At 34.9% G+C, this 27,552-nt stretch overlaps 1 protein-coding gene across 1 annotated transcript in view; it reads right to left on the minus strand.

Annotated features, from left to right (window-relative positions):
- Positions 1-3,154: 3,154 nt before the first annotated feature.
- Fim (plastin-2 fimbrin) overlaps positions 3,155-27,552 on the minus strand; it is a 164,150-nt gene continuing 139,752 nt past the window's right edge. Inside the window, exons 10-13 of the mRNA XM_090374448.1 lie at positions 22,138-22,327; positions 19,009-19,118; positions 7,218-7,361; positions 3,155-4,298 (exon numbers count right to left, since the gene is read on the minus strand). Of these exons, the coding sequence (XP_090230574.1) occupies positions 4,113-4,298; positions 7,218-7,361; positions 19,009-19,118; positions 22,138-22,327 (630 nt within the window). The 3' untranslated portion in view covers positions 3,155-4,112. The remainder of the gene's footprint in view (positions 4,299-7,217; positions 7,362-19,008; positions 19,119-22,137; positions 22,328-27,552) is intronic.

The raw sequence follows: 27,552 nt of genomic DNA on the forward strand, positions 1-27,552 counted from the left end.
AGACAGTTGTAGAATAGATGTGCAGAAGTTTGCCTTTAGCCAGAAGGTAGTTGATTGCTGGAACAAACTTCCATCTGTCGTTGTAGAAGCTGATAGCTTAAATAAATTCAAGGCAGAACTAGACAAACATTTCGAATGAATGGATCAGTGAAATGGGATTTTTTTTTTTTTTTTCCGGCTGATGCTGTATAAGCTTGCTTTCTTGCATCATGTGCCTCTACTAATGCTAATATGTTTTGAATTGATGATAAATTTTAGCTGGATAATTATCTCTTATTACAAAATACATTTTTTTGGTTCTGCTTTTAGACAGTTTTTTGAGGCTCATGTAATGCAATTGTATCCATCATTTTTAACATTAATTATAAAAGTGATTGTAATTATTAAAAGTGAGAGTTGGTTTATGCATAGTTACTGCATGTATGTCAATATAACAATAACAATAGTAACACAATATAACTGGGCTGTCACTATTGCAACAACAGGGTACCTGCCCACCCACCAATGAGTAAGTCAACAAGCTTTGAAACAGTGCCGTCTGGGTGGTGGTATCCGCCGAGAATAAGTAACACGTCTTCTCCAGTAGTGTAGCGTTACTTATTCAAAGCAGTGCAATACCTTGGCAACTCATTGTAAAGTTTGATTCACAATATGAGACATAATTAAACAATGCATTCATACTATCTGGGTAGTAGAAATGATGTACATGCAATAACCATGCATAAACCAACTCTTTCATACTCAGACATTTAGTAAATAAATATTTTTAAATCATTAAGTGATTGCAGTTATCACATTTACTCATTGCATGTTATGATTTTTGTTTGCATGATTTAGTTTATTCTGTATTTTTGCTATGTTAGTGATAAGATTATAGTTTTGTCTTATCACAAATTTGAAACATTTTAAATCTAAGTAGATTATGAATGCAATTTTCATGCTTATTTTTTGGTCCATCTGTAAGTTATCCACTAAAAAATGGCTGGTGCTACAGCTATCAGTAATTATTCAATAATTTGTTTTTGATTCTCCCATAACTGTTCGTATTAATGTAAATACACAGAATCAGATTTTAGTGAGTGTATTTTGCATAGTACACACACAGTTTAGTGGTTTCATTTTTCATATTTCCATTATATTTATACTACATTAATGTGTGAGACAATGGTCTTACAAAAGCTATCCTCTGGTGACTAAGTGATTAAAACTGATTATTGGCTGTTCAATGATTATCATTAGGCACTGAACAATTTTTTGGTACATTTTAAAACTTTTAAATCTGCACTTATAAGATTTATTTAAATTCTTTAGAAACTTTAAATCATTTTAAATTGATTATGGAAAATACAAACTTACTGGCAATGTGAATTTAGTTAAATTAAATATTTAATTTAGTTCTCTGTTGCATTATGTGCAACTTAGAATTATTTTTTTTTTTACATGTTTTTGAATGAAATTAAATAGTATCATTCAATATATATTATTGTTCAGTTTCTGCAAAACAGATTATTTTGGGAGAAGCCAAATCTAAAGTACTTATTTGTTGGAACAAACTTCCATCTGATGCTGTGGAAGTGGATAGTTTGAATAAATTTAAGGTAGAATTAGGTAATTTTTTAGAAGACAGATTAGTGGCTTTTCTTTTTTTTTTCTAATCGAGGCTACTGATATTGTATAAAATTGCTTCCTTTTGTTATTTGCCCTACTAAATATCTTCACCTATTAAGGAGTTAGTTATAAAAAGAAAATGATACTTAACATGCTGGATAAGATTCCAATTGTGCAGTGGAGATTGTTTTTATTGTGAGAAAATAATGCTACTCTGCACTGTTCAGTCTTTACTACCAGGAGACATTACTATCCCTCCAGCCATAGAGGAAGAGATAGGTAGCCATTTCTTATGCTCTCTAGAAATGTTTACACTTACCCATGAGTTGACCTAACATAACCAAGATTGTTATTAATCTAATAAAACCGCCAAGACGGTAAATTCATTATTCAGGAAAAACTTGAAAGCACTGTTATGACCAGTTTCAGAACTATTCGGCTCAATTATCAGATAACAGGCAGCTTTAATTAGCCAATCTTCTATAGAGCAGTAATTAAATGTCTCAAATTTAAATAAGCAGCCAAGTGGCGTGCAGAAGAAAACTTCAGATTGCAAACAACTTTCATCTTGAGTATAATATAACTCTGTTATGGCCGTGTTGGCCCAATGCATGTACTGAAATAGTTCAACACCTCAGCAGAGTTTTGATACCTGCAGTGGAATAGTACCAAACTTCTTTACTAAATTGCTGCACTGTACCAATGATGCAATTTAGTAAAGAGGTTATATTATACAAAAAGTTATATCATACGCATGACACAAATTACATTTCAATCAGAAATTTTCTTCTGCATCCCACTTGGCTGCTTGTTTAGATTCAATACATTTATTCACTGCTCAACACAGGGTCGCTACTTGAGGCTACCAGTTATCTGATGATGAAACCAAATAGTTGCAAAACTTGTAATAATAGTGCCTTAGAGTTTTTAATGAATAACAGATTATTCACTTTCTTGGTGACATTATTCGACGTATAGTCTTTGAAAAGAGGTCAGGTCAGAACATTATTATGAAAATTTTTAAAAATTATGGACATAAAATAAAGTGGATGCTGAGTAAACGGTTTAACATTCACAAATATTTTACTTATCGAAGTAAATCATTTTTGGTAATAATACAAAACAAAAAAAAATTTTTTTAAATATTCAAATAATTGGAAAGCATAAATAGTGTTTAGTATTCAATACTAAAACAATGCATATTCTATGGCTATTACACAAATCTAATATTACTGCATAATGTAGAAATTTCAATATTTCATTATTAAAACACATTAATACTAGCAGGGTGCATTGTAGTGCATGTTTTGTTTTAAAAAATAAAATATACAAACAATTAAAATATGACAGTTTCTTTGCTGACTGTATGGAATGATGTTATATTATAAAAGCCGAATTAAACTTGTACATATTAAGTAAAAACAATACAAAATTATTCTACAAGAATGTATATGAAAATGTTTTATTTCATGATTGAAAAGTCTGTTGCAAATCATACAAAGCTGAACAAGACATTACAATTGCAGGAATGTCATAATGACCCTATAAAAATATGGAATGACAAGCCAAGGGAAAAAAAAATGATACAAATCTCATTTTAATAAAAAAAATTTTGTTCTTCACAAAATGAGCTCCATGCACAGCATGGAAGTAAATCATCTAAAGCCCAAAAACATACACGTACACACATTTACACGCACATACAAGATCCACATATATTTATTTATATATAAACACTATGAGCACCGTGCACACTCCACATTATGGAATCTGTCATGGGTTTTTTTTTTTTTTTTCCTTTGTTTTTTTTTTTTTGGGAAAAGAAATATTTATATCTAAAAACAATTGTTTGTTTAGTGGTGAACACTGACTGGAAAATGGAAGAGGAGCTAGGATGGACAGAGTTTGGTTGTTGCATATAAACTAAGGCACAAACCATCATAATGCATTACCAGTAAGACAAAGTATCACACAATCAGTTACATATCACAATAAAAGCAGTCACTGGGTTAAGTCTAAAAACATTTTAAAGATTACAAATAAATATAATGAACAGTCTGTGGCAAGATCAGATTTTAATATAGGATACAAAATTTAACAAATTACCATGTTTCATAAATAAGCACAGCTCAATTACAATCTGATAATTGTTAAACAAATAATAGTAAGTGTTTCATGTTTAACATGCTAGGAATTATTTTTAACTTAATTTATTATTAAAAAAGTATATATATGAATTTAACAAGAGTTATGGTTAAACTTATCAAAATTGAGGGAAAAATATGATACACTGAATCTGCAACTTATACTGTTGGAATCACACCAAAACCAACTTGCAAGTTTCTGGTGCATAACCATATTTTTAAAAAATGGACTGATCTAGCCCTTAATCCCATTGGTCCACAGATAGTGTAAATATATTCCAAATTCCAATCTATGTGTAAGCCAACTATAAAATGAAGACAGAGTCCAAGATATAAGAAGGGAAAAAAAAGGTCTTATCTCTATTGCTCTGGGCTACCCTGATTTTTAGATCCCATGTTTGGAATGTAGTCTCTGGCCATAAGGCAAGCAAACACTGTCATCACCATTTTTGATTTTACTTCAGTAATATCTTCTGGAAGGGCATATATTCGTGCTCCATATTTTCGAGCCATTGAAATTGCATACTTGGCATTGGCTGTTCTTTCCTATGTTGGGGGTAGAAGAGAGAAAAAATACAGATATGAATCATCTGAAATATCTTATTTTGAAATTTACTAAAAAAGTAAATCAAAAAAATATTAATACTACGTGATCTTATTTTGCACATCATTGTTCCAAATTTGGGCTGTGCTCCATTTAAATCTGGCTTGCAATTTTATTGTAATATTACACTTATGAGACAAATTAAACAAAATCCCATTAAAACTAATATTGTTTTAATGAAAATATTTTCAAATCTCAGGCAACTTTACTTACTATTTGAATGAGTTAGAATTTAACTCACCTAATAGTACCAAATAATTCAACTAGGAAACAAAATATTTTATAATTATTTATAAATAAATTCATTCCAACATTAGCATGTTAAGCAAAGAATATTTCTTTAAAAAACATAAAAAAAACCCCCCAAATATTTTCATTCATTAACCAAAACAGTTTGTCTGGTTCTGTAACCAACTCTTAGTCTGTTATAGCATGCAAATCAGATAACAGAAAGAAACATTCTGTTTTCTGAACTTATGCATTTCATGCTTATCACTTGTACTATCAATTTCAAGATTCCCATATTGCAAAAATGTCCCAAAGTCACTGCTCAGATAATTCTTTGAGGTTGAGAGAAATGGAGGCAGGACAAAGTCAAGTAGAATTGGCTGAGTGGCTAAATGAGACCCACAGCATTATAAGCAAACTGCAGAACCAATTCAAAAATATGCAACTATCTTCTCAAATATCTGTCCAAGCCCATCCTCGTGTCACTTCCATGCAACCTGACCATTATCTGGATCAAACGTGAGGTGGCGTTACAAGACTACACAGCATGTCAAATTCAGAGCTCATCCAGGCATACTGTCTATAGAAGGCTTCATAAGAGGGATCTTCATACACATTAACCCTGTTCTCTTTACTCCTATACATAAAAGGTCCATTTGAACCAGTGGTGATAGCATGTCAACTGGGCCAGGAGCAACAGGCTATGGTGCTCTTCACCAATGAGTAAAGATAGAATTTAACTGTATCAGAATTAGTATGGATGCAAGGATACAGACTTTTTATAAATCAGTAAAAAAATAAAATAATAATAAGAAGTATAAAAATGTAAAATAATCTACTGAATGGATTTTGAAGTAAAAATAACAAAACAATCTTATTATCAACAAAGTAACCATCCATTCAGCTTTGAATTTAGCCAGACTCTTTGCCTCTGCCACTTTGAGAGGAAATTTATTTGTTAACCACCTTTGCCACTTTCAAATCATCACCAAACTTTGGTGATGAAAGTTACCCTTATCAATGTCAATTATGAAAATTAGAAATAGGAGGGATCAAACACTGAGCCCTGAGGACTCCACTCATTACACTGGTCCACTTTTGACAACTTTCTATCTTTGAGACAGCCTAAGATTCAGCAGTGAAATTTACCAGCAACTCCAACTTCTTCTAGTTTATATAGAGGCTTTCCGTAAGGTTGTTATTTGGTTTTTAGGACCATTAGCAACTAAGGCCTTAATGCTCCAGGGATATGCAGTAGTCATTCGCTGACCTTTCCGCATCCTCCGTATTTCGTGGTCACGGGCTCGAACCCCAGTCTAATCAAGAAGCGTGTGCTATGCACTGCTGCTCCTGCCCACCTGGCTACGGAGTTGCCATAAGGACTGTATCAAAAGGTTTACTAAAGTCAGATATATAATGGCAAAATTGTTACATGTATCAAACTGTTTAATGACTACATCACAGTAATTTACCAGATTGGTAAGCTATGACCAAAACAAACCCATTCTGGGATCTATTCAAGATACCATTCTTGTCAAGATGGTCCTCTGAATTGCATCCTTAACTACAGGCTTCATGACCTTCACTACCACAGAAGTCAAACTCACTGGCCTGTAGTTGCCCAACTCCTTTTTAGTGCCACCTCTGTGGACTGGGAAGATATTCAGTCAAAGGGGATCTTCCTTAAGTATAATAATGCTCTGATTAGCATTCCAAACAGCTTGATACATTTGCAAATAGTCATTTAAATTATAACTGAATATTCATCCTTATGTTCATCTTCCCCCTCGACTCTTGCCCTCCTTTAACCTCAGCAGCTTTTCCAGAAGATCATTATATCATTTATTGCTTTCAACTGTAAATATCGTTGAAAAGCATCTGTTAAACTCATCTGCTATTTTTGCCGGGCTTTCTATGGACGGTCCACCGAAACCAGATTCCATTCCAATAACTGTGAAGAAAGAAGGAGTTCAATTTGATGGTGTGGGCTGGAATAACTGTTAATGGCCATATGTTCCTGTGAGAAACTCGCACAGATATAAGGTACGGAAATCAGATCCTTAAGTTCACCCTTTAGTAGGAGTAACTGAACCAGACTTGCTTTTAATGGACAATAATGCATGTTCTTATTGAGCTCTCCTCATGAGAAGATTGAGTTGTACTCTCCATTTAGAGGAAGTACAGCCCATATATCGAATGGCCAGCCTGGCCTCCCCCCCCCCCCAAGATCTCAACCCAAAAAGTCATGCCTAGTATGCACAGTCAGAGTTGCCAGCCACAGTTTCTCAAAAAGAAATTTATGCAATCTTTTGCATATTAAGACATATAATAATGGATGCCTCGCTAATGTTTACCATAATCTAGATTTATATTTTTGTATTTTCCTTAATTTTTGGGTGCCAGTGATCATTATCATATCATTTTGGGATTCACTGATCATTATTATCATATTAAGCAAGCAAAAACCTCAAGATGGAGATTTTTTTCCCTAATAAGAAATATCTGCTGCTGCATCTTTGTCAAAATAACTTAGCAAATCATTTACTAGTATCATTTCTCTTTGTGAGGAAAAAAGGATGAAAAATCTTTCGTTTCTTTAATCTGTAAATTTTAAACACACGCACACAACTAACCTCTTCAGTCTCCCCTGGTAGAACTTGGTTGTAGCTTATGGATCCAGGCTTGATAGCATCAATTAGATCAATAACTGGATGTGCAGAAGCAATAGAACTATCCTGAAAACTTTTGATGCTAGTATTCTTGCCAGCTTCTTTTAACTGATGAAGAAATGGATTAAAAATAAAAACAGAATTAAATTTGGTTTTTAAATTAACGTTATAAAATAAAAAGCATGCTCTTAGAATAAAACAATCTTCCCAAACATAGTTTCAACACTTGTTAAAAATGCTATATTCAATTGGCATTTGTGATACTGACTAATCTCATCAACTGTTTAACTGATTTAATTTTATATAGCATTAGTAAAATTGAGTGCTTTTCTTCCCAATTTTTACATTCTAAAATCATGCACTTGCCACTTTATATCCTTTCTAATAGCCTTGAATGCATAATCTGTCTGATACCTAACATGATTATAAATATTCTAACAAGATTAATATTTGGACAAATGTTGCATGTTAAATACTGTACATAAAGAAATTGACACATAAGATAAATGAATGATTCAAATGAAAACCATTAAGTTGCTGTACTTCATAGCAAGTGAAAAAAATTTTTTTTAAAATAATAATACAATATGCTATTTCCAATAATAAATTTTTACATAAACACATCATTAAATAAAGTTTTGTAGAATTTTTCTTAAAGCCTGTTAGCAACACACTGCAAGGGTTTGTCCACTTGCTGAAGACATTAGCATTAGTAGAAGCAGATGGTACAAGAAAGCAAGCTTATATAGCATCAGCCAAAAAAAAAAAAAAAAAACCCTTCCCATTTCACTGATCCATTCATTCCAAATGTTTGTCTAGTTCTGCCTTGAATTTATTTAAGCTACTAACTTCCACAACAGATGAAAGTCTGTTCCAGCAATCAATTACCCGTGGGCTAAAGGCAAACTTCCGCATATCAATTCTACAACTGTCTTTCCTCCGTTTGAATCTATGCCCCCTCAGGTTTGTAATCTGAGCAAGAGGAAGAATCCCATCAGCATTGAGCCTGCTCAATCCATTCAAGGCTTTATACACCTCAATCAAATCGCCTCACAGGTGCCATCTCCAGAAGCTGCAATTTGCAGAACTGAAGCTTTTCTTCATGAGCACCCCTTTGTTCCCTTCACCAATCTAGTTGCCCTCCTCTGTACTCATTCTAGTAACTCTAGATCTTAAAATGAGGCTTACAGACCTGTACATAGTACTCATAGTGTGGCCTGACCATTACCTTATACAAGGGGATAATCACCTTATCCCTGCTTGCAAAATTCCTGTATATCATTGACAAGACCCCATGACCTACTCTGGCAGCCTGTCTGCACTGCTCGGAAAGCTTCATATCTGACTGCACAATTACCCCCAGGTCTTTCATTCTCCAATACTGAGTGTAACACCAAATAGTTGGTACATTTCTCTGGGGCTACTGCTACCCATGTGCAGTAATTTGCATTTTCAATTTTAAACTTCAGTTGCCACTTCTCAGCCCATCTACCCAACTTTTCCAGGTCCTGTTGCAGCAGCATATGGTCATTACTGTTATTAACAACCCTGCCAACCTTTGTATCATCTGTAAACTTTGACATTAAGCTTGATATACCTTCATCAATATCATTGATAAATATGCAAAACAACAATGGGCCCAACACTGAACCCTGATGGACACCACTAATAACATTAATCCACGTAGAGCAGTACACATTGATTACCACTCTGTCTTCTCCCACCCAACCATCCTTTTATCCATTGTAGCAAATCGCCCTTAATGCCATACTGCTCCAATTTGTACAGTAATCTTCCATGTGTCTCTGTAGCCAAGTGGTCAGGAGTGAGAGTGCAATAGCACATGCTCTTTGCTTAGACCACGGTTCAAGCCCCTGACTACTAAATACGGTCGATCTGCACTGGACCGGCGTGGTAGATTATGGTCCATTTCTCTCAACATGAAACATTGAGGAGGCTTCCATCCTGTAGTGGATTGATAATGGCTGCAATTTACCTTTTTTTTTTACTTTCATGTGCAACAGTATCAAAAGATTTCCTGAAATCCAAGTACATGATATGAAAATTATTTTTTGCAACCAGTTCCTTTGTGACCACATCATAGTATCCAATAAAATTAGTCAGACAAGACTTCCCCTTGACAAACCCATGCTGTGTCTGAATTATTACTGCTGTCATGTCTAGATGATCCTGCAATGCTTCTTTAACCAGCGACTACATTATTTTTCCTGGAACAGAAGTCAAACTAACAGGTCTGCAATTACTTGTGTCATCTTTTGATCCCCCTTTGTGAATTAGAGATACATTTCCACAACTACAGTCCATGGGAGCTTCCCAAGTCCAAGGATGTTCTCATAATTATGGCTATGTGTTTGCTTACTTCCTTTGCCACCTCCTTTAATATAACTGGATACAGACTATAAAATATTTAAGGGCAAAGGCCTCATACTACGAGGTAGAATGACTAACATATAGGTTAGTGAAAAAAGCATTTTAACGTAGCCATCTACCAAAGTAGTTAAATTAATTAATTAAATTGGTATTGTTTTAGTTATATCTCATATTGTGAATGCCTTCACAAAGAGCTGCCATGGTATTGTACTACCTCGAATAAGTAACACTTCACCAGTGGAGAAGACTTTTGCAATACCAGGGTACCTGCCCACCCAACGAGGAGAAGCCAACAAGCTTTGAAACAGTGCCATCTGGGTAGTGGTATGCGCTGAGAATAAGCAACAGTAGTGTTCTCCTTAGAGGGGAACAGGTATCCTGTGTGTTATCAGACACTCAGCCTAAAACACTGATGGATCCAATATCTCTCTATTACAGAAGATTTAGGAGAAGTCTGGTTGGCCTGCCTCCCTAAAACCCACTCATGCACACCTTCTCGATGGTAAGCCCTGTTATGTCACTTAGGTGGCAACGAACGTGTAGAGTGGTTCTCTTCAAGACGCCTGGTCAGCGTGAAGAGGAAAAGACCAAACCCTCCAGCATATGACAGCACAACAATACAAATGGCCCTCAGTCCCCAGCAGCTTTCACTCTCCCTCTTACAGCAGCGAGAGGATCAGAGTGGAAGCAGAGGGTGCTAAGAATCTCTGGGTATGATCAGGCTGCCATGCACGGAAACTGAACTTCGCCTGTTATAACGTACGATCACTCATCGGTGAAGACAGGATATTAGAGCTGGAAAAGGAATTAGAAAATGTGAATTGGAATATCATCGGTTTGGCTGAAACAAGAAGAAGAAATGAATCACTTATAAGTTTATCAAGTGGAAATCTGCTGTACACCAATGGAAACAGTGAAAGAAGTGAAGGTGGAGTTGGGTTTCTGGTCCATAAAGATTTTAAAAACAACATTTTGGAATTCAAAAGTCCATCACCAAGGGTATCAAGACTAATACTCAAGATTTCTAAGAGGTACAAGCTAAAGATTAAAATGATTTATGCACCAACATCGAGCCATGATGATGAAGAGGTTGAAGAAATGTACACTGAAATTGAGTCTTCTAGATGAGCAGAAAACCCACTACACTATTATTATGGGGGACTTCAATGCTAAGGTTGGAAAAAGGCAAAACAGCACAGAAAGAGGAACTATAGGAAATTTTGGAATTGGTGAAAGAAATAAGAGGTGAAAGACTTGTGGAATTTGCAGAATCCACAAGGACTGTCAGTAATGAACACTTTCTTCAAGAAAAGGGTGAACAGAAAGTGGACATGGAAGAGTCCAAATGGATTAACAACTAATGAAATCTACTTCATCCTCACTAACAGAAGATATATTGTGAATGATGTTACCGTCCTGAATAAGGTAAATGTTGGAAGTGATCACAGAATGGTAAGATGTACACTTGATATAGATGTAGGAAAGGAAAGGAAAGGAAAAAACTGACTCTAGTAAATAATACAAAGGGCTTTGAGATAACAGAGGAGGAGAAGAAGCAGTATGTACTGGAACTTAAGAACAAGTTTGAGCTTCTACAAACTGCTCAGGACCAAGATATCGACGAGGAATATTACAACTTTCTGAAAGTTGTAAAGCCCAAGAAACCTATGGGGAACCAGAAATCCAAAGAAGAAAAAATTAGTCAAGGAACACTTGTCATGATGAACCGAAGACAACAAATGAAGAGCAAGAAAAACACTGACAGGGAGAAAATTGTATACTGAGTTATGCAAAGCCATTAGAAAGAGACTCAGACAGGATATAAGAAGATTTAACACAAGAAAAGTAGAACAAGCATTAAGGGAAAACAAAGGATTTAAATCAGCAGCCATGAGCAGTAATACAGAAAGACAAATGATACTGAAACTGAAGAATAGCGATGGTGTACTTATAAACAGCAGAGAAGGCATAATTCAAATAGCAGAAGACTGCTATAGAGAATTATACAAGGAGCGAGGGAATGATACCAACAGTGGGGAGGATGGATTGCAAAGTAGCAACACATACAACATACCCGATATTCTTCCTGATGAGGTAGAACATGCATTGAAGAAAATGAAGAATCGGAAAGCCCCGGGGGAAGATGAAGTTACTGTAGAGTTGTTAAAATTGGGAGGAAGAGACATAACACAAAAACTAGCAAGGCTCTTCACAAAGTGCATTAGAAAAGGTGTGACGCCTAAGCAGTGGAATAATGCAATCATAGTTTTGCTGCATAAGAAAGGAGATAAATCAGAAATTGTAAATTATAGACCAATTAGCTTGTTATCCCACATCTACAAGTTGTTCACAAAGGTCATTACTAACAGATTAGAAAGAATACTTGATGAGAATCAACCGAAAGAGCAAGCTGGCTTTAGGACAGGATTCTCAACTATGCATCACCTTCACGTAATATCACAGCTAATGGAGAAAGCAAATGAATATAAAACACCATTATGCCTGGCATTTGTGGATTATGAAAAGGCATTTGACTCCATACAGCATAAGGCAATGTTTCAGGCACTGGAAAGACAAGGCATAGATACCCCATATATTATGATTTTGAAGAAAATATATGACAGTGCTACCTCCTTTATTAGACTAGACAAAGACAGTAGCAAATTTAAAATCGAGAAAGGAGTTCGACAAGGAGACACAATATCTCCGAAGCTGTTTACTGCTGCCCTTGAGGAAGCTTTCAGAAGATTAGACTGGTCGCAGAAAGGAGTCAACGTGAACGGAGAGTACCTAACCCATTTACGATTTGCAGATGACATTGTGGTCATAAGCCACAATCCCAAAGAATTAGAGGAAAATCTTAATCAATTATGCACAGTTCGTAAGGATTTTGGACTAAAGATGAATATGGCTAAAACAAAAGTAATTATGAACAAGTATGCCACAGAAAGCGAAATAATGATTGAAGGAGCAGTAATTGAAAAGGTGGAGTCATATACTTATCTGAGACAAGTTATTAGCTGTAATAATGATAAATGGCTGGAAGTCAAGAGAAGAATAAATTTTGGATGGATAGCATTCAGGAAATATAGTCACATACTGAAGAGCAATATCCCAGTTTGTCTGAAACGTAAAATAATGAATCAATGTATACTCCCAACCATGACTTATGGAAGAGAAACTTGGGCACTCACCAAAAGAATGGAAGAGAAGCTGAGAACTACACAGCGAAGAATGGAACGAATTATATTGGGAATCAGACTGTTAGATAAGAAGAGAAACACATGGATTAGGCAGCAAACTCAAGTAAAGGACATTCTTATCAAAACTAAAGAACTAAAATGGTCTTGGGCAGGACACATAGCTCGAAGACATGATGACAGATGGACTAAGAAAATAACAGAATGGTACCCAAGAGGAGCTAGAAGAAAACCTGGAAGACAAAGGCAGAGATGGATAGATGAAATTCATGAGTTTTTCGGTAGTAAATGGATGGCCAGTGCTCAAAACAGAAGGAACTGGAAAGTTGCTGGAGAGGCCTTCATCCTGCAGTGGATTGAAAATGGCTGATGATGAGTGTTCTCCACTGGTGAAGTGTTACTTATTCGAGGTAATACCATGGCAACTTGTTGTGGAGGCATTCACAATGAGATAACCAAAACTATGCCAATTTAATTAATTAATTTAACTACGTTGGTAGATGGTTACGTTAAAATGATGCTTTTGTACTAACCTATATGTTATTTATAACTGGATACATATTTAAACAAACAGCATACAGAATGGCAGCTTCACTGAAACTTTTCAGTCATGCATGAAGATAGAGAAAATTTGCAATTCACTATGGTAAAGCATGCATGAGGTTTCAGCATTTCTTCTTCTTCTTCCAGTCACATAGCTCCCTGGGGAGCTGTTGTGGCCACCAACAAATTTCTCCAACTGCATCAATTGTGTGCTATACGAGCAGCATCGCAAAGTGCCCAGAAGTTCACTGATCCCATCCTTCCACCTAGTGGCAGGTCTTCCTCTGCACCTCTTCCCCTCAGTCTTTCCTTCCATTATATTCTTCAACAGAAAGTTTTTCCTTCTTACTATATGACTAAAAAAACTTGAGTTTTCTTTTGTTGATGCTATGAAGAAGAATTTTAGGCCTGCCATTTTATTCGATACCCACTCATTTGTTCTTTGATCCAAGTAAGATATACACAGTATTCTCCTGTAACACCACATTTCAAATGCCTCAATTTTCTTCCTGTCAACTCTTTTCAGATTCCATCCTTTACATCCATAAGTGGCAACTGGAAAAATTAACAAATCAATGATTCTCAGCTTCGTCTTTAGGGGCAGATCATGATCTCTCCATAATTTTATCAGATCAATGACCAACGTTTTAGCAATTGCCTATCATCTCTTTACATCATTTGAGCAGTCACTATTTTTATTTATTCGTGACCCTAAGTAATCAAATTCATCAACTTCGTTGATATCTTGCCCATTAACCTTCACTTTACTGGAACCGAGATTATCACCAATCACCATAATTTTAGTTTTGCACACATCAGAAACAATCCTTTTTTCTTACTTGCTTCACATACTCTCCCCAGAATTTCTTTAAGATGATCCTTAGAATTACAAATTAGCACAGTATCATCTGCATAATGAAGGTTGTTTACCTTCATTCCTCCAATTTTGATGCCAGTCTCTAAATCTTCCAAAGCTTCACACATGATATCTTTGGCATAAAGATTAAAAAGGTGAGGTGACAAAATACAGCCCTGCCTGACACTGTTACTTATTGTGAAAAAGTCCATGTTTCCCATGTTCGTTCTCACAGTTCCTTTCTGTTCCTAATACAGTAGCTTAATCAGCTGAATTATGTGGATTGGAAAACCCCTAATAGTCATCGTTTCCCATAGTTTCTCATGTTGAACACAATCAAATGCTTTTGCATAATCTATAAAACATAAAACGACTGGAATATCGAATTCTTTGCATTTTTCAATAATCAATCATAAGCTTAAGATCTGATCTCTAGTTCCTCTACCCCTTCTGAAACCTGCTTGCTCTTCTGGCATTTCTTCTTCAATTTTTCTTGAGATTCTGTTCATTATGATTTTAAGAAGAATCTTGCTAGCATGAGAAATTAGGCTAATAGTCCTGTAATTTGAGCAAATTTTCAGATCTCCTTTTTTTGGTAAGGAGATGAAAATTGATTTCTTCCAATCTGATGGCCACTGTCCTGTTTCCCAAATTTTTATAATGATTTTATGAAAAAACTCAGCATCCTTCAACACCTGTAGCTTTTCACTGGGATTTCATCAATTTCAGGTGACTTGCCATACGTTAGTTCTCTGATGGCTTTTTCGACTTCTTCCTTCAGTGGAACTGGTTCATGATCCCACTCTTGAAAAGGGGGTGGCAGATCATTAGTGCCAGCAGGTGCTCAGAAGAGCTGCTCACAGTGTTCTTTCCACCTTCCTTTGATTGTATTCTCCTCTGTTAAAATTTACCCTTTGGAGTCCTTAATTACATTAAGTTTTGGTTGGAACTTTTGCCTTAAGGACTTAATTACATCATACATCTTTTTAGTGTTGTTTTGTTTGTTGTGGTATTCGATTTCTTTACACTTTTGATTGATATAATCCTGTTTGTCCTGGCGTAAACAGGGCTTGATGACTTTGCTTAGTTCCTGATACTTAGTTTCTTTATACACCCTGGGCTTTTTCAGTTCTTCTCTGTTCAATAAGTTTAAAAGTGGCGTCTGTAATCCAAGGCTTCCTGATCTTTGACCTTTCTCATGTGTCTATCTACTGAATCCTTAATAATGCTTTTTGTATTTTCCCACATTTCCTCAGGTAGCATATAGTCATCTAGTTCTAATAGATCTTGAAAATGATTGCCTGTTTCAAGCATATAATCGTTTGGAATATTTTCTACTTACAATCATCTAGGGAAAACCTTATTCATGATCTTTTTCAGCTTCAGCACAATGTGGAGTAGCTGATGATCACTGCCACAATCTGCTCCAGGAAGTGTTTTTACTGTGATTGCACTGGAATGCCACCTTTGCTGCATAAGCATATAATCAATCAGATTCCTTGTTTTATGATCAGGAAATTTCCATGTGTAGAGCCTTCGAGTGCTGCTGAAAGCAGGTGTTACATATGACAAGACTGTTCAGATGACAAAATTCAATTAAACTTTCACCCCGCTCATTTCTAGTGCCAAGACCAAACCTACCACATTCCAGACTAGAAGAAACTGTCTTGCCTACTTCTGCATTAAAATCATCCACAAGAGTATCAAAACATCCTTTTTTTGGGACCAGATCAAGAGCTGACTGGAAATTTTCATAATAAAAGTCCATATGCTCGTCTGTGGATGTTAAGGTGCCTCCATAGCCAGGTGGGCAGGAGCAGCAGTGTGTAACACACGGCTTCTTGATTAGACTGGGGTTCGAGCCCGTGACCACCAAATACGGAGGATGCGGAAAGGTCAGGAAATGACCACCGCATATCTCCGGAGCAATATGGCCTTAGTTGCTAATGCTCCTAAAAACCAAATAACAAACAACTGTGGATGTTGATGTCGGTGCATATGCAACTAAAACTGTGAGATTTACTAGCTGGCTCTGAAGTCTAACTCGTCATCATTCTATTATTAATAGGATTGTATCCAAGAAGAGACCTTGAACATTCTTTATTCAAAATGACAGTGACACCATGTTCTTTTATTTGGTCACTTCCAGAAAAAAAACAACCAAAAACCCATTTCCAGTTCTGAAATGACCTTGTCCTGTCCACATGACTTCGGTTGCTCCTAAAATGTCAATTTTATACTTATCCATTTCAATCTTGCCTTCTTTTAAACTTTTTACATTCCGTGTGGCCACATTTACCCTCTTCTTTCTTAAATTTACTTTTGCAGGGCACACAGTGGCATCCGGGATCTGGTTAACAGCAGTTTTTGGAGTTGTTTTTGTTGTGGTCAGCATGTCTGCATATGAATAAAGTCAAAAAGCAATGTGTGTTTAGAGATTCTCCACAGCATGGTAAAATAAATGTTGTTGTAATGCTGGAACACATCTCATGCAGAAAATCACCACATCAATACAATGAGAAAATCATACTCAATAATATTTATTAGCAATGAATATGGCTATCAGTTTACAAACAGTTGCACTTTAAAAATAAAAGTGTGTACTTGATGGGTTCCTTTGGAGCAATGCCAAACTGGTGGGTATCCTGTGCTTCTTGAATGGCCTGACTAGGAAGGAGACATTTTATTAAAATTTGTAGTAGTTGGATTAAGGATTAAAAAAAAAAAAAAGTTCTTGCATTATTTGTACCTGAAAGCAAGCACAGAGGTACAAAGTTGTGCCATCCAAACTGCCTCAACAAAAGAAGTTCTATATCTAGGCATCCCCATTTTTTATTTTACTTGCTATATTCAGTGCCTGTGAAAGAGTAATTCCTAAACATTATGCAGAAAGAGGAGAATATGTTACAAATCACTTTAAAATCACCTATATAAAGATAATGATTTTGAATTCTGAAATTAACTCCAAAAACTGCTGTCCCCATAATACCTGTTTGACATTGATGGTATAGCAGATTCAGCTACCCCACCCTCCACATTCTTGTTTACACTTGGTACAAAATTATCTTTACTAGAAACTTAAGTGTCAGAGGTCATTTCTAGTCAGAGGCACTGTGTGAACAGGTCTTAGGCAAATAAAAAGAATTTCTCTGAAGAAAGTATTCAATGGTTCAGCACTGGAAGCAGTATGTAGAACATGGGTTTCAAACTGATAGAAATTTGATATGCCTTATTTCTGCAGCCCCATACTGATTTCATTTTTATTACAAAAATGTAGCTGGTTTAATGTTTCAATAATTAAAATTTACAAATTGCTATTAGAAAACACATTACTCAAACTGGCAGCCAATACACATTCTTCCATTTTTCTGTTGGCAAGTTAAGTGTTTATTCCAAATTCTTTTGTTATTCAAACTGAAACAAGCCTTGTCACAAATGAAGGGTGATACTATAGACATCAATTGTCTTCAAAGATGTGAAAAGGTTTCAGTTGTGTTCAAAGATATAAAACCAATACAATTATTCATCCCAAATGAGGAGTATTAAGTATTAAAATAGCACAACCATGTAAGAAAGCAAAGCTTATATAGTATCTACCATCAAAAAATAATAATAAAATAAAATGCCTTCTAAGTTATATTTTATCTATTTCTTCCAAATATTTATTAAAACCCTCTTAAATTTATAAGCTTTCAGCCTCTAGAAAGTCAGCTGATAACTTGTTCTAATAATTTACTCCTTGACTAAAAAGGAAGTTTTTTTATATACAGTCTACAATCGTCTTTCATTATTAATTTTGTAATCTATGACCTCTGTTTATATCATCCTAGAAAGAGAAAATATGCCTCCATCATTTAAGATTGCAAAACCTTTTTTTTTAAAACTCTGATCAAATCCCTAAACAGATGCCTATTTTCAAACTTTGTATCCTCTCAAGAAAGGCAATATATGTTTCCTAAAATGAGGCCTCCAACACCTGTATACAACTCATTAGAATTGAGTGTTCGATGAAGAATAAATATCACTAGATTAACAGAATATTAAACTTATAATCATGGTTCTAATTATTAATCTATCTCTCTTAAAAAAAGCCCCCACACAGAGAGAGGAAAAATCTTGTTCCTGATGGGATTCAAGAGACAGATTAACTCAGCTAATTTGTCACAGGTTGAGGCTACACAGTTCCCCCCCCCCCCCCAAAACTGGTTTTTCCATACACAAAAACAACCACAAAATACATGCAATTTATAGATACAATACACCGATGCACAATGGCCTTACTTGCTTTGGCACAAACATCAAATAACACTAAATATAGTAGACCAAAAATATTTTGTTACCACAGTAGCATTTCTGGCTACCTTCAATGACAGACAGACAGACCAGACCAGACCAGACCAGACCAAGAAAATGAGTGGCACTGCCTGATTCCTGTTGCTGAGTAAAGATAGGACTATTTGTCCAAGACTCTTTTCACTCGTTTTGGGAGATGTGTTCTTGTCAAGCTACAGGCAAACCAATCAAAGGGTACACCCAGCATACATTTTTCAGGTGTTGACAATGAGGCATAAAAGTGTGGCCTAAATATGTATTCTCCTGTTCCTCTAGCAGATTTTTTTTGTCATTATATCAAGTATATTATGTCCTCCAATCTACATAATATAAAAGTTCTATTGTATTTATTCTTATTTGAACTTCTAATAAATTGATCCTCTTAGGAACTAAATACTATGAAAAAAAAAAATTACAATCCATTATGAAGTACCTTATTGTTCACCCATTCAACAATCTCTTTTTCAACAATAGGATGACCAGTGTTAGCCAACTGGGTAAGAATGCTCAGTGTATATGCTCTCATCAATTGCCAAACCAGTGCTGTAATTAAAAAAATAATAATAATAATAATAAATAAATAAATAAAATACATTCTAAAATCATATATAGCTAGGACCTCATAAAAATGATCTCACAAGTTTGCATCAAGTTTTAATAGACACATACAATATATCTACAAAAAGAAGTTTCCTTTACATATAAGGAACCTTTCTTTTCGTACAGGATCACAAACTAATAATAAAAAAAAAAAAAAAAAAAAAAAACAACTTTATTTTCTTCATTTAACTGTTTTACTGACAGCCAATTTACCAGAAATCAGTTAAAAATGAGCCATGCAATTTTAGAGCAACTACATAACTATGAAAAAAATTAAAATTCAACTTTTTGTTTAGCAAATCCTAGAGTGAGTTGTTAAACAAGGGTGTTGAAGTTATCACTTACACAAGAGGAAAAGACTGAGATAGAAAATAAAGTTCCAGGAACACAAAAACCTGTATTTAGAATTTATCAATTTTCAAAAAGCAAATGACAAAGTACCTAGAAATCTGGTTTTCCAAATTTTAGAAAAATGTGGCATCAAGGATAATCATTAAGAGGAATAAAAAGTTTATGAAAATGGCAAACTGCAGAAAGCAGTGAAAAATGGGACTATACTTCATTTTCATTCTCCTCATGCATCGACCATTTAATAAAAGAATTAAAATTACTTATAAAGTTTAGTGTGAAAAATATACAAATTGGATCATTATTAATTATATAGATAATATGCTGTTAAATAGTAACTTGGAGGACAAGAATCTGAGTAAATTATGCACAGGTTGTAGAGAACATGGCAAGTAAATTAGTTACATGAAAACAAAAGTTATGGAAGCTGGGAGAGAAGGAAAATTTAGGGTGTAGACTAAACTAAAAACTGGAACAAGTTAGTAAATTTGTAAATGTATCAACAATATTTAACAAAGAAAAGCAGGAAGTGTAGAAAGCAAGTTAAACAAAATTCATTCGGAGCATGTGAAATTATCCAAAAGACAGAATAATGAGAACTAGATATGAAATAAAGAACTGATCATATTAAGAATTGATCTTCAGAAACAAGAGTTGAAAAAAAAAAAAAAAAAAAAAAAAATGGAACTAATAGATCAAGGCAATGCCAAGATTATATTACAAAAAATCTGGAAGAATAGAGATTAGCTAAAGAGATATTCAAAGCAAAAATGTATGCTAACAACCCTAAAGACAGGCCAAGAGGAAGAGGGATCAATGATATCAAGAATGTCATTAGAAGTAGCAAAATATGCTCTAACTATAGCTAAATATCCAATAGAATAGCATGGAAGAAAACTAAATTGGAGATTTTTTCCCAGGACTGATGTGCACTGCCATGGTTACTTGTACACTCACCAGACAACAGATTTGGATGAAAATAAATTTTACTTAAATTTAAAAGTTAAGTTTAAAACTCACATTAAATCAAGATCTGGATGAGTATATAAAATTTTTATATTAATTTAATTTAAATTCAATCCAGCTAGTTCACAAATAACATTTTATTCTGTTAATTCCCATATTAGAATATGGGTCAATTTAGTCTTCATACCAGGAAAACATGTTTATAATTAATTCTGAGAAGATTGATTGATTGATTGTTATTTGGTTTTTAGGAGCATTAGCAACTAAGGCCATATTGCTCCGGGATATGCGGTGGTCATTCCCTGACCTTTCCGCATCCTTCGTATTTGGTGGTGACGGGCTCGAACCCCGGTCTAATCAAGAAGCGTGTGCTACACACTGCTGCTGCTCCTTCCCACCTGGCTACGGAGGCGCCTTCTGAGAAGAGCAGAGAAATGCTTAATTATTGTTAAAATGCTTAATAAATGTTAAGACAATTAGAGAATAAATAATTCTCACTATTTACATTATATTATTATTTATGTTAAATTATTGACATTATAATATTTATATTAAATTGGGTTACATTAGAATATGTGAGAACTTTAATGGGTCCTCATTTTAACTACTAATTTTTTCAATTATGCCTCCTTTCAAATGCAATATATAAAATACTTTTTATAAGATACTAAAGCCCAAAATGGTCTGAAATACTGAAATTTAAATTTTGAAATGTAGAGAATGGCTAACTATTTCCCATACTAAAGTTTCCAGTGTCAATACTGCAGTATGCAGTTATAGTATCACACTGCAGAATGATCTGCTTTGACAATTTTCTGGGCATAGTCTACATAATTGCATAGCAGGTTAGTGTAATACTATGCATTAGATTTTGAACTTTTTGAAAAAAATAGACATCAATTACTACTTCTGCATCTGAGAAGACCTTGCCAGCTGATAGCTGTCTCATCCATCTTCTAGGTAGTGGGGAATCTTGGTTGCACCACTTCATGCCAAACTGCTTTGAGTTAGAAATGGAATGAAGTTGCAGATCCACATATCACCACAATTTGGTATTCATTGCAGGAATGAATCTCCTTTCAAATGAAACTGTGCAAATATTCTGTGAACGTAGCACCTTTTAGTCAAGCATGAATATCTTTGGCACCTATTGTGTGCAGTTAGGATGGCATATCATGTAAGGAATCAGTTCTCCAATGCAATGGTGACAGCAGTTAGCTAAACATATGCATGCAGTTCATTGATGACTACTTCATGATCTTTTGAAACTTGTTGCAGTCTTTTCACAATACTGTACACACAACCTGCACAGAATTTCAATCAGTAACCTGCACAATTTCAGTAAACGATCTGCACAAAATATGTATAAGTTATTCACATTCTCTTTTACTAGAAATTTGAAAACACAACAGTGCTTCATACTTGTAATCTGAGGAACCAATGCCATCTTGTGTCTATTCAACTGTGCAGATTCAGAGAGAACAATCACATCAAGAAGTAAGAGCAATGTTTCTACAACATACCACAAAGAGATTCTGCTGCACTAGTGATAGCTTCTTAAAAAGGGAAATTTAAACCTGGGTCAATCTTGAGCTACCCACATACTAATACAATATTAAAAATTTTGTAGCTGCATTTTTAATCTTACCTAATGTAAGAGTAGGATTTCCTTCTGAAATATCTTGTCCGGCAATTCCAACCAAGGAAAATTTCAGCTGTTTCCCTAAATTTACTGCATAATTGCAGTTTTCAAGCTTCTCCATAAAGGCTTTAAGTTTACTAAATGCTCGATGTACTCTGTTCCAGTCTACAATACCTGGCTTGATAATATCGTACAACTGCAATGATAAAAATCAAATTTAAAATGTTATTAGTTTACATAGTATGCTTGAGGTAACCTCAAAATTATGCTGAATTTTTAATTAGCTTATCTTTTAATAAAAAGAGTCCATCATTATTATTATTATTTTGTCTATTTAAAGGATTAGCATGAAGTTAAAGAAAATTCCCAACAGTCTTAATACTTTTGTGGCATGTGAACAGTGTTATCAGTCATTAATCTGTCAATGTCAGAAGTCCCCAAATTACTGCTAATAAGCAGCACTCTTCTACAATCTTCAAAAGAAAAAATTTTTTTCCCCTAAGGTCATAAGCAAAGACCTCTGGCCTTGGATTGTGCCTGGATTTTTCTGATTTAAAACTAAATAGATGAGGATTTGTCACACTTTCCTGCTTCTGAGAGTGAGAAAAAGAATCATTCCAGTGATTCAGAACATACATCAGGTTCTAAGATTTCTCAGGTATTATGTTGACAGGCTCTCTTTTTTGCTTGAAGAGGTTTTTAAACACTTGTTACATAAGGATTTAATTAGAAAAATTTCTCATTAAAATATTTTGAATAAGGTAAAACTTTTTTTTTGCCTATTGATTACTATTCCTTATCTTTGCAAATAAATAGCACTATTTGCATGATGTTCCAGGTGTAACTTTATGCTCACTAAACTGAAATGATAGGGAGCCATTGGTAAATAATAGCTGGAATTACTGGCATTTTGGAACAATTCCAACTTCCCATTATGCAGTAACAGTATTAAAATAGATTAATAAGGAAATGGGTATGGTGGGGGGAAGTATAATTTATGTTGTATTATGACACACTAAAATGAATATTTAGAATTATGGGACTAAGCAATTTAAATACAGTGAGTACAATGTGTACAGGTAGGACAGACAGGATGGAAGTGGAAGGAATAATGCTCTTGTTTAAGAAGCACATAGAATCTAAAGAGGTGCATTCAGATGATGAGGGTGGCCAATGCTTACAACATAAGCACTACGAAAACTAAAATAACAGTAGAAGTCTGCTATAGGGCAATTTATTTAGAGCTTTCTACAGCTTTAGTTGTTGTAGGAGCATCGGCGACTAGGCCATATTGCTCTGTGTATGCTGTCTGTAAATTGCATGTGTTCTGGGGTTGATTTTCTGTTTGCTGGATGCAAAACCGTTTCCGGCAAGAAAAACCAAGCTACCCTCATCTGAGATATACTACCTTAGCCACGTTGTGAAAAAGGGCTGTAAAAATTCCTTACGTCATCGACAGGACTCCGGTCTTTTCCACCCAGCGTGGGGGGGATGGCGATTCTACTAACTGTGCTACCCACAGGGGCACTATAGGCCAAATGACTTTGATAAGTATAATGAAAAACTATACAGACAGAGTGGACAAGTAGTTTCAGGATGTTTTATAATGAGATACTTTAACTTTCCAGATATTGACTGGAACTTGTGGGGTGGTCACTTGTCAAGTACCAGAAATTTCCTGGATGGATGGATGATTGTTTTCTACAGCAATATATTAGAGATGCAACAACAGTAACCAGCCCTCTTGATTTGATTATCAGCAGTGACATCTTTATGTATTATGAATATCCAGATAAACAAACCACTAGGTGGCAGCGATCAAAATATATTGATGTGGAATCTACTTAAAGATATAAGTACTTCAAGTAGTGGAGGAAAGGGATTTTGCTTTTGTAAACATGACTACAGTGATCTTAAAAAGTATTTAAATCCCTTCCAGCAGGACCAACTGATGATGTTAACCAACTGCAAATTTTAAATGGGAGGCATTCAGGAAAGTAAGCATAGAAGCTACTAAGCTTTTTATACCAATAGAGATACTGTTCAAAGTTCAGACCCAAATGGATGTCAGATAAACTGATGATACTAGCAGCAAAGAAGAAAAATGTGGGAATGATATAAATTAGTAGGAGACACGAACACCTAAATTAGTCTGCAATGAGATCCCTAAGGAGATCTGTCATTATTACATCGCTAAAATAAAAATATTATTCACTCATTTACAGACTTTAAAGAGTCAAGTTACATTAGCTTGTTTCATGTGGTATGTAATACAGCAGAATAATACAAGAAAAACAATTTAAAAATTATCATTTATCTTAAACACAAGATACAAGATAACAAAATTTGGAAAAAATAGAAGCAGCACATGCACTGAAGAAGTGAACTTTAGTTTAAAGGACTGATCTGAATATAATATTCATTCGTTTAAAGTCTCTTAATGGAGAAATTTGTATTCCTAGAGAGCAACATATCTCTTTAAAGCATGGTAACTTGCCATTACAATATATATAAAGTAAATACTCATTAAGAGTTGATGGATTATTTGTCAAATACAAAGCCTAAATACTATCATTTTCTTTCACTTCAATGAAGCATTGCTGATTTGTTCATCACCTATGAATGAAAGTACAGTGGGCCCCAACATCCAATGGTTATTCGTTCCACAAAACCCATTGTATGTTGAAACCAATAATACACTGATTTCCTGTAAATCATTCCCCAACAACACAAAAAATAGGTATTTCTTACAGGTTATACTTCATTTTTACATTAAAAATGAGTGTTTTATAAAGATTATTTAAGTCATAAAACATCCTAAAATAAAAAACAAACAATAAATTAGCATTTACCTTAGACTTGAAGCGGACAGCTGAGGAAATCAATGGTGGCGGAATTATATCAAGAGTCAGGTGTCTTTTCAGTCTTTTGCTACTACTTGCAAAGAAACTGTCCAAAGAGGACAGTTTTTGACAACTTTTTTGTAACTTCCTGAAGTAAGAAATGACTTCATCTTCCATTTTGCCCATCATGAGTTCAGTGTTTTCAATGTCAGGGTGCTTTTTACCACTTCTCTTAAACAGTCCCAACAAGAAATGCCAATCTTCAACTCTTCAGCTGACACTTTTTGGTTGTCTTTTTCTTCCTCTTCCTCTCCAGTGTCACTCTCCATAATTTTCTTCAACTCTTGTAGTTTCTCTGTTTTAGCTCATTCCCATGAGCATCAATAAGGTCCTCCACATCCTCTTCGCCAACCTCCAGACCCATTGATTTACCAAGAGTGACAATATCATTTGTCAAAGCACCATCATCTTCAAATCTGTCAATGTTATGGATAATTAAAGGCCAAATGTTTTTCCAAGCTGAATTTAAGCACCTGGTGGAAACATCATTCAAAGAACTTAGTCTCACACAGTCCAGCATGTTGAACTTCAACCTCCAAAAATCTTTGAGGGTGACAGCATTTTCACCAGAGGTCGCTGCAAAGCAACTTGCAAACATTTTTGTGGTGTAGATTTTCTTGAAGTTTGCAACTGATATTCACTTGCTGGTACATTGGTTGGAGAAGGAGTGATGTTGGGTGGCAAAAATTTGATTTGAACCAATTCAAGTTGTGCCTCAAGAGATTGAACAAGGTGGTGATCATGGCCTAGCACATTATCCAGCAGGAGCAGTGTGCTTCACAAGAAGCTTATTTTTCGCAAGATAACTCTTCACTGAAGGACAGAAAACTTCAAGCTCCCATTCATTGAAGACATAGCCTGTAACCCAGGCTTTCTTGTTACTGCGCCAAAACACTCCCAGAATGCCTTCGTCAACCTTTTGTTGTTTAAATACTCTGGAGGTGTTAGAGTGATACACAAGCAAAGGATTCAGCTTAAAATCTCAAGAGGCATTGGCACCCCAAACAGGAGAGTGAGCCTATCTTTCATAGGCTTATGCCTAGGTAAACTAGCCTCATCCTTAGTGATGTACGTTTTCCTGGGAATTCGCTCCCAGAAGAGGCCAGTTTCATCAATGTTAAAAACCTGCTGGGGAAGATAACCCTCCTGATCAACAAACTCTTGGAATTCAATTTTAAAAGTCTCAGCTGCTGCTTTTTTTTTTTTTTTTTTTTTTTAAAATCAGCACTGAATGCCTCCCCATGCCTTTCAACACTTGATATTCACCCATTTTTTTGAAGCACTCGAGCCAGTCTCTGCTGGCTTTAAAGTCTTCAAAGCGCACAGCACTGCCACTGATTGATGGAGCTTTAAGTTTCAGATCGTCATAGATCTGAAGCAATCTCGCATGAGTGATGTTGAACAATAACCACACGTTGAACAATAAAAAAGACGCTAATTGATTGAGAACAATCGTACGAGTGACGTTCCGTGCACCACGCGTCTGAAAATTTCCATCCATGTATAGTTCCAGCTATATTGGAAAGCCATCGATACCTGAAAATATCATCAGTCCTTAAAATAAGAGATCGTATGGAAGGTATATATCGTTTCCTGAGAATATCAGATGTCAATGTCATCGTAAGTCAAGACCCCACTGTATTAAAGTTATGAAACAGTATAAAGCCTGTTTTTCTTTGCAACATTTTACAAGGTGAGGTTTTGTTGTCAAGACTCTTATAAGCAGAAGTTCTTTCATGTAACACTAAAAAATTCTAAAAAGAACTTAGATTTGCTGGTGGCCAAATTAGCAAGTTTGGAATTTATTTGCCCATATATGCCTTTATTGCTTGCTAAGAAGTAAAAGGAAGCTTTTAAAAACTGCATGCTTGAAAAGAAAATTATTTTTGTGTGATAATTTTGCCTAATATTCCATAAAAGAACGAGAATAACTATTATGACTTTCAATGCATTTCAGAAAATATATTAATGTTCTTGCAGTTAGATCTGGTTTTTTTTTTGTTTTTTTTTTATCTTACATGCAAAAGATATTATCTTTTAAAATGGTGGCTACCTTATCAATAAGTGTAAATACAGTAAATCCCCAACATAAGAGATATGTTCCAGGACTTCTTATGTAAGTTGAGTTTAACGTAACTCGGGAATGACTAATAAAATATTGCTACTATATTTTTCATATGCCAAAAACCACATAATATCCTCAGAAGAATGAATAAAAATAGTTATATATTTTTCTATATATATATATATATATATATAGAAAAATAGTTATATATTTTTAATTAGTTCAATTAAAAACTTTATCTGGGGACAGCGGTGAAGTATCCAGAGTGGCACACAAGAAAAGAAAACATAAAAAGGAGAAGGAAAAAAAAAAAAAAAAACACATGTATGTTATTGTGCTGTAAGAACTGATACATATTTCATAGCTTTGGTTATTATAGTTGACTTCACTGGTGCCAATCCCTTCACCGCTTCTTGTCTTCGCTCTTTATTATTGTGTTCACCGTTGACACTG

Source organism: Mastigoproctus giganteus, chromosome 5 (assembly GCF_048544385.1).
Source record: "Mastigoproctus giganteus isolate SK-2022 chromosome 5, ASM4854438v1, whole genome shotgun sequence".
NCBI lineage: Eukaryota > Metazoa > Arthropoda > Arachnida > Uropygi > Thelyphonidae > Mastigoproctus > Mastigoproctus giganteus.